General features: G+C 39.5%; 1 protein-coding gene across 1 annotated transcript; it reads left to right on the plus strand.

Annotated features, from left to right (window-relative positions):
• Positions 1–36: 36 nt before the first annotated feature.
• M421DRAFT_426315 (DDE-domain-containing protein) lies at positions 37–638 on the plus strand (the record flags this gene model as incomplete). Its single annotated transcript, XM_033594357.1, has 2 exons — positions 37–160; positions 269–638. Coding segments are annotated over 2 exons (494 nt in total), but the record flags the coding sequence as incomplete, so codon positions are not given.
• Positions 639–8522: the final 7884 nt, after the last annotated feature.

Below are 8522 nucleotides of genomic sequence, written 5' to 3' on the forward strand. Positions count from 1 at the left end.
GCCCTCTGCAAGGATCCTAAGGTGATCTAGGGCTAGTTCCACCTAGTAGAGAATACTAAAGCTAAGTATGGTATCCTGGATGAAGACACCTACAACTTTAACGAGTCTGGGTTCATGATGGGCGTCATATCAACAGGAGCTGTTGTCACAGGCTCTGAGCGTTGAGGAAGGCCAAAGACAGTACAGCAGGGCGACCAAGAGTGGACCAGCATTATCTAGGGCATCAACGCGTCAGGGTGGAGTATCCCACCTTTTGTCATCTTCTAAGGCAAGCACCACCTCTCTGCTTGGTACAAGGAGCTATCTATACCTCACAACTGGGTCATTACTGTCTCTAAGAACAGCTGGACCAACAATGAGCTTGGCATCAAGTGGCTGAAGCACTTTGATGAGCACACAAAGGAGCGCACTGTTAGCAGCCATCGGCTGCTCATTCTGGACGGCCATGAGAGCCACAACTTAGTCAAGTTCCACCAGTACTGTGAGGAACACAAGATCATCACTCTGTGTATGCCTCCTCACTCGTCGCACCTATTGCAGCCACTTGACGTGGGTTGTTTTGCCCCAATGAAGAAGGCCTATGGTCGCCAAGCTGAGCTGCTGATGCGCAACAAGATTACTCACATCACAAAACTCAAGTTCTTACTATGCTTTAAAGGAGCTTTTAATGCCTCTATTACTAGGAGCAATATCTAGGGAGGATTTAGAGGTGCTGGCTTGGTCCCCTTTGATCTAGAGGCTGTAATATTAAAGCTTGAAGTGCGCCTGTGTACTCTACCACTACCTACTATAGATAAGAGTACGTGGCACTCTCAAACCCTACAGAACACCCTAGAATTTAGGTCGCAATCAAAGCTAATTTAAGAGAGGATCTAGCAACATAGGGATAGCTTACTAACTTTAATAGTTAATGCCCTTAATTAGCTCACCAAAGGCGCAGAGATGATGGCGCATTCACTAGTTTTAGTGCGCAACTAGGTCGCAGAGCTTCAAGCTGCCAATAAGGCCGCCACACGCCGTAAATTACACAAGAGGAAGCAGATCTAAAAGGAGGGGGCTCTCACTGTTAGTGAAGGTGTGCGCTTAACTACCCTAAAGGAGTTTGAAGCCCGTGGCGATGGGAAGAAGGCAAGCAAGAGGAGGCGCGTTCAACTAAGTACACAGTCTTCACGACGCTGTAGCAAGTATGGTGAGACAGGGCACAACGCGCGAACGTGCAAGAATAACGTGTAAGGTATTTCTAAATAATTTAGTGTACTATAGCCTGCAGTAGGACCTAAGTTGCTACTATAGTGTTGTAAGTTGTGTGAAGTTGGGTGTGGTCTTGGCAAAAGTGAGCGGCTCGCTTGGGTGAGCGGCTCGCTTGTGGAGTACGTTAGAGGAAAATTACATCTTTAATAACTAGACCTAAAGTCCTAGATTAGCTATCTAGTAGGCTACTAGTTATTAAATATCTATTAAATCTAGATACTATTACTTAGTAAGGTAATAAGCACTTAAGATATTATATTTAATAAAGATATAGTATTTAATAGGAGAATTAAGGACGTTATAGAGAACCTTATATATAACACACTTAAAGAAATCACAACACATATATAATCTATTAAGCTACTAACACCTACCTAGTAACTAGAAATAGATTCCTTTTATAAGGATAAAGCCCTAGCAGAGCTATTACTATAAGACAAAGCAGACCTGCTAGGCTACTATTACAGACAGAAGATACAGGATAGCTATCCTACCCCTCTATCAACACCACTACCTGCAGTACTACTTGCAGGCATTAAAGCTAGTAATTAAACAACTCTAACACAACAAGCGTCCTTAACTACTGTCCTGTAGGCAGCATTATTCCTTGCAGGAACCTAAGCTAGATGTGTTAGAACATACAGAGGAGAAGTTATAGATAAGGCTAAGATAATAAGAATACTTACTAAAGGCTTAAAGCCCTATTAAAGTTAACTTCTACCTCTACCTATATTCTAAACTAAGCTTAAGGGTTACCCTATAGGTAAACTCTTTTAAGAAGCTAAGTAAGAGCACCTTACAAGCTACTAAGAAATAAAATTATAGTTAGAAGTACTACTTTAGAAAATTAGACTAATAGGACAATAGATTCTTAACTATATATAGGTATATACCTATAAGCATAATAGATATTATTAACTGCTAAAGTGTAAGGTGCAACTAGTAGTTAGAGGCAATTAATAACGCAATATTACATTAGAAGACACCTACGCAGCTACGCTTGCTAGCTAATCCTTTTAAATAATAATAGCTATAGCAGCTTACTATAACATAGATCTTAAATAATACAACATTACTAACATGTTTGTTTATGCTATAATAGACAGAGAGGTCTACATAAGGATGCACTAAGGCTATTAGAAGCCTAGCATAATACTGTAAGTAAACAAGGGACTTTACAGCCTACACATCTCTCCCCTCCTCTAGCAGAGGAACTTCACTATAATACTAAGAGCACTAGGTTTCTAGACTATACCTTATAAACCTAGCTGTCTAATTAAGGGTAGTATTATTATCTTCTTTTATATTAATAATGTTATCCTTAAGTTATATATAATAAATTAAAAGGGTAAGAGGCACTATAGACAATAAGCTACGTACAGAGTAAGTACACCTGCACAGGAGGGCACAACCTACAGTAGTTCCTTAGTATAGAGATTATATAAGATTAAGTAAGCAAGAAAATCTACCTATCTTAGGCAGTGTACTTAGACAAAATTAGTTGCTTTGCTAAGAACACAACTATACAACATAACACTCTAATAGCAATAACTAAACTACAGCTAAGGAGCAGACTAGCAGCGCTAGCAGAAATTAATAAGTATTAGCGCAAAATTAGATCACTGCTGCTCGCTGTGGTTACCACGCGACCTGATATTGCGTTCGCCACATCAAGACTTGCCTAGTTCCTTACTAATCTAGGCATCAGCCACTAAGATGCTGCGGACTAGGTCCTTCTATATCTATTTAACACTAAACAGCGATTACTGCAGCTTAGAGGAGGCATTAGCCTCTAGGTAGCAAGTAACGCGTCTTTTGCTAACAACACTATAGACAGAAAGAGCTCCTAAGGCTACGCAATTAAACTCTTTAGCAGCTTTATTGCAAAGAAAGTAAACAAGCAGGACATAGTAATAATATTAATAACTAAGCCTTAGCTTCTTACTCTCACCTAGGGTGTAAAAGAAGCACTCTTTATCTTAAGGCTCTTACGCAAACTACACATTAATATAGGCGTACACAGTATTATAATATAATGTAATAACAAGTAAATAATTTAACTAGTTACTAAGGAAGTGTTATAACTACATACTAAACTTCAGCATGTAAATATCTATAACTACTAGCTCTAACAGGAGGTGGCCGCTAGAAAGATTATTATAGAACACGTCTAGGCTTTGCGCTGTGCTCTCTTAGCAGTTTATCTGCCATATCTTGTATGTCTGCCTTTAAGGAGGGTAGGCTACGCGCAGACTCCTTAAGTATACGTAGTACAACTGTCTCCTCTTCTGGCTTGGTAAGGCGCTTTGCATTTAGCTCGCAGTCGTGTTAAGAGCGTGTTCTGTTGTGTTAGCATTAGATTGTTTATTTAGGTACTTTATAGACTCTTTTAGCATGTTAGATAATTTAAATTTAGTTTCTTAAGATATTAGATATAGCAAGCTGTACATCAGCTTCAGTATAGAGTGTAGGAGCTTGTTTTGGTTAAGATATTACGCGCTGTTGTTGCGCCGGCGTTCTGGCAGCGAGAGTGCGGCGCTCGGTTGGGTGCGGCGCTCGCTTGTGAAACACGTTACTGCTAGAATTTAAGAGAGTTACAGCTCTTATTACTATTATTAATAATAAGTAGATAGTAGCCGCTAACGGTACCCTCCTTTGTATGCTTATTAGAGAGCTCTATCTAGTCTAGAATAAGCTTATTAGTGGTCTAGCTGTTATTAAAGACTCTAATAACCTAGTCTTAGGGCAGATCCTTATCTTTGTACTAGACAGAGAGGTAACGTACTCCACAAGCGAGCCGGTCATTTTTGCCAAGACCACGCCAAACCTCACTCTACCTTTAATGTCTTAACGCAACAACACAAAAAAGCCTCTAAATAAGGCTAATTTACAGCTTGCCTTACAGGCTATCCAAAAAGACGCAACAATCTTCTAGCAACACACTGCTGCAGTCTACAATGTGTCTTAAAGCGCCCTAAGTAACTAACTTGCTAGAACTACTTTATAACACAATTGCAAGCCTAATATAATTACGCTAGCTAGTACTAAGGAGTAGGTAATTGTCTAGCACGTACTAAAGCTAGATAAGCAAGGCTTCTCGCCCTGGCTTGCTGATGTAGAGGACATGGCTAATTCTCTACTTACTAAGCGCTACTAGACCCCTATTAGCAAGAACTAGGCTGCTAACTTTATTAAATATTAGGTAGACCTTAGAGTTAAGTTTAATTAAAAGTATAACTACAAGAGCGCCTTTTATAAGGATACTAAGGTAATAGGAGACTATTTTTACCTAGTAGAGAATACTAAAGCTAAGTATAGTATCTAGGATAAAGACACCTAGAACTTTAATATATCTAGCTTTATAATAGGTGTTATATCTATAGGAGCTGTTGTTACAGGATGTAAGTGTTAAGGGAGACTAAATATAGTGTAGTAGGGCAACTAGGAGTAGACTAGTATTATCTAGGGTATTAAGACAAAGGGCTAGTCTATCCCCCCCTTTATTATCTTCTCTAGTAAGTACTACCTCTCTGCCTAGTATAAAGAGACTAGTATACCTAACAACTAGGTTCTTAATATCTCTAACAAAAGCTAGACACATAATAAGCTTAGAGTAAAGTAGTTAAAGCACTTTAATAAGCATATAAAGGCGCACACTATTAGCAGCTATTAGCTACTTATCCTAGACAGCTATAAGAGCTACAACTTAGCTACATTCTACTAGTACTGTAAGGAGGATAAGATTATCACTCTGTGCATGCCTCTACACTTGTTACACTTACTATATCTACTTAATATAGGATGTTTCTCCCTATTAAAGAAGGCCTATAGCTGCTAAGCTAAGAGGCTAATGTTTAGCAAGATTACGCACATTACTAAACTTAAGTTTTTGCTATGCTTTAAAGCAGCTTTTAACGCCTTAATTATAAAAAGCAATATCTAGGGAGGATTTAGAGGCGCTAGCCTAGTCCTAATTAACCTAGAGGCTGTAATATTCAAGCTTAATATATACTTGTGTACTCTACTACTACCCCCTATAGATAAGAGTACCTAAGAGTCTAAAATACTAAGCAACACTGTAGGGTTTAGGACTTAATTAAAGCTAATTTAAGAGAGGATTTCAAGACACACTAGTAGCTTACTAATATTAATAGTTAATACTCTTAATTAGCTCACTAAAGGCACAGAGCTATTAGCATATTTACTAGTTTTAGTATATAACTAGGTTACTAACCTATAGGCAGCTAATAAGGCTACTATATATTATAAATTATATAAAAGAAAGTAAATTTAGAATAAAGGGACACTAATATTTAGTAAGGGAGTATAGGTAACTACTCTAGAGAAGTTTAAGGCCTGTAGTAATAGGAAGAAGCTAAAGAAGAGAGTGTAAGCTAATAGAAGCACTTATTCTTTAAGACACTGTAGCACATGTAGCAAGACAGGGCATAACATGTATATATGAAGTAAAGATGCGCCGAGTACTATAGGCTAATCTAATATAATATATAGTGTGATATATAGTTGTTATGTGCTGTAATATTGCAAAGTAGTTACAGTGTTAGTGTGGTATTGGCAAAAGTGACCGGCTCGCTTGGGTGACCGGCTCGCTTGTGGAGTACGTTAGTAGTTGGCCTTAAAGATAAAGAAAGGTAGAACAGCCTATCCTTTAGCATTAATGCTTACTATAGCTATAATCTACTCCTAATTGCCTGTCTAGACTGCATTTAGCTAACCTTGTTATTCTAAAGCTGTAATAACTACTCCTTAGGAGATCTAGCCTGTTATAAAGCCTGTCTTATTAAAGTTGTATGTGTCTTTATCCTAGATGTTATCACGTACCTCACGGGCGAGTGGCCGGCCCGGGCGAGTGACCGGATTTTGCCAAGATCACAGCAAACTTCAACTTCTCTTGCATATTACAGCAAGTTACTGCAGGTTACTGTAACTTACAGTATGCAGCACTAATCTACAGTATCTTGCGCATCTTTTATGAACGTTCTCGCGTTATGCCCTGCCTTACTACACCTGCTACAGCGTTGTAAAGACTAAGTGCCTAGTTTAACATGCTTCTTCTTGCTTGCCTTCTTCCTATTATTACAGGCTTTAAACTCCTTTAGGGTAGTTAAGCGCACTCCTTTACTAACAGTAAGAGTCCTCTCTGTCTAGATCTGCTTCCTCTTGTGTAATTTATGGCGTGTGGCGGCCTTATTAGCAGCTTAAAGCTCTGCGACCTAGTTGCGCACTAAAACTAGTAAATGCGCCATTGTCCCTGCGCCCTTAGTAAGCTTATTAAGAGCATTAAGTATTAAAGTTAGAGAGCTATTGCTATATTGTTAAATCCTCTCTTTAATAAGCCTTAATTGCAACCTAAATTCTAGGGTGTTCTGTAGGGTTTAAGAGTGCCACATACTCTTATCTACAGTAGGTAGTAGAAGAGTACATAGGCGCACTTTAAGCTTTAATATTACAGCCTCTAGATTAAAGGGGACTAAGCTAGCACCTCTAAATCCTCCCTAGATATTGCTCCTAGTAATAGAGGCATTAAAAGCTCCTTTAAAGCACAGTAAAAATTCAAGTTTTATGATGCAAGTAATCTTATTACACATTAGCAGCTTAGCTTAGCAACTATAGGCCTTCTCTATTAGGGTAAAACAACCTACGTTAAGTAGCTGCAATAGGTGTAATAAGTGTGGAGGCATACACAAGGTAACAATCTTGTGTTCTTTACAGTACTAGTAGAACTTAACTAAATTGTGGCTCTCATGGCCGTCTAGAATAAGCAGCTAATGGCTGCCAACATTGCGCTCCTTTGTGTGCTTATTAAAGTGCTTTAGCTGCTTAATACTAAGCTTGTTATTAGTCTAGCTATTCTTAGAGACAGTAATAACCTAGTTATAAGGTAAATACAGCTCCTTATACTAGGCAGAGAGGTAGTGCTTGCCTTAGAAGATAACAAAGGGTAGGATACTCTATCCTAACGCGTTAATACCCTAGATAATGCTAGTCTACTCTTAGTCGCCCTGCTATGCTGTTTTTAGTCTTCTACAACACTCTAAGCCTGTAACAACAGCTCCTATTAATATAACACCTATTATAAACCTAGACTTATTAAAATTGTAGGTGTCTTTATCTAAGATATCATTGTCAGATAAGAGCGAGCGGCGAGAGGTCGGATCTGCGCAATCGAGCAGGGACCTGTCGTGCAGCCAATCAGCAGTTGCCAGGTCGATTAAGCGAGACCTGGCAACTCCTGATTGGCCCGCACACAGGCGGCCGCGAACAGCGCTAAGTCCCCCCCCACTTTAATCCTGTAGCAACCAGCACGACGCCACGGCAGACACCATCGCCACGATCATCAATAAATCATCATACCACCTAAGATCTCGTTAAGCACATACTCTGGCTCACAGTGCGAGAATCTGACAACTATACTTAGCTTTAGTATTCTCTACTAGGCGGAACTAGCCCTAGATCACCTTAGGATCCTTGCAGAGGGCTCTCTTGTAGTTATACTTTTAATTAAACTTAACTGTGAGCTCTAGGTGACGCTTAATAAACCTGCTAGCGTAGTTCTTGCTAACAGGAGGCTAGTGGCGCTCAGTAAGTAGAGAGTTGGCCATATCCTCTACATTAGTAAGCTAGGGTGGGTATCCTTGCTTGTCTAGCTTTAGAACATGCTGCACAATCACCTCCTCTTTAGTGCTTGTTAGCTTTATTAAGTTAACCTTATAACTGCGTCTTAAGAGCGTTCTAGCACGTTATTATCTTAGTGTTCTTTCTAACACATTATTAATTATTACAGCGTGTAAAATAGTAAGAGTCGCGTCTTGTTTAAGAGCCTAGATTATAAGCTATATATCTAGTTCCTTTAAGACGCTTTAAGCCTTTTTGCGTTGAGACATCGCAGGTTGTATGAAGTTTGGTGTGGTCTTGGCAAAATCCGGTCACTCGCCCGGGCCGGCCACTCGCCCGTGAGGTACGTTACTTAGCTTTAGTATTGGCTACTAGGCTAAACTAGCCCTGTAGAACCTTATGATCCTTATAGAGGGCTCTCTTATAGTTGTACTTGCAATTAAACTTAACTATAAGCTCTAGGCGCTGCTTAATAAACATCCTAGGCTAGTTTGCGCTAATAGGGCCTAGGTTGCGCTTAGCGCGCAAAGAATTGGCTATAGTAGCCACATCTAAGAGCTAAGGGGAAAATCCTCGCGCGTCTAGCTTAAGATTATGTTTAACAGTTACCTTCTCCTTGTTGTTGTCTAGCTTCT

Source organism: Didymella exigua (genome assembly GCF_010094145.1).
Source record: "Didymella exigua CBS 183.55 unplaced genomic scaffold M421scaffold_57, whole genome shotgun sequence".
In the NCBI taxonomy this organism is placed as follows: Eukaryota; Fungi; Ascomycota; class Dothideomycetes; order Pleosporales; family Didymellaceae; genus Didymella; species Didymella exigua.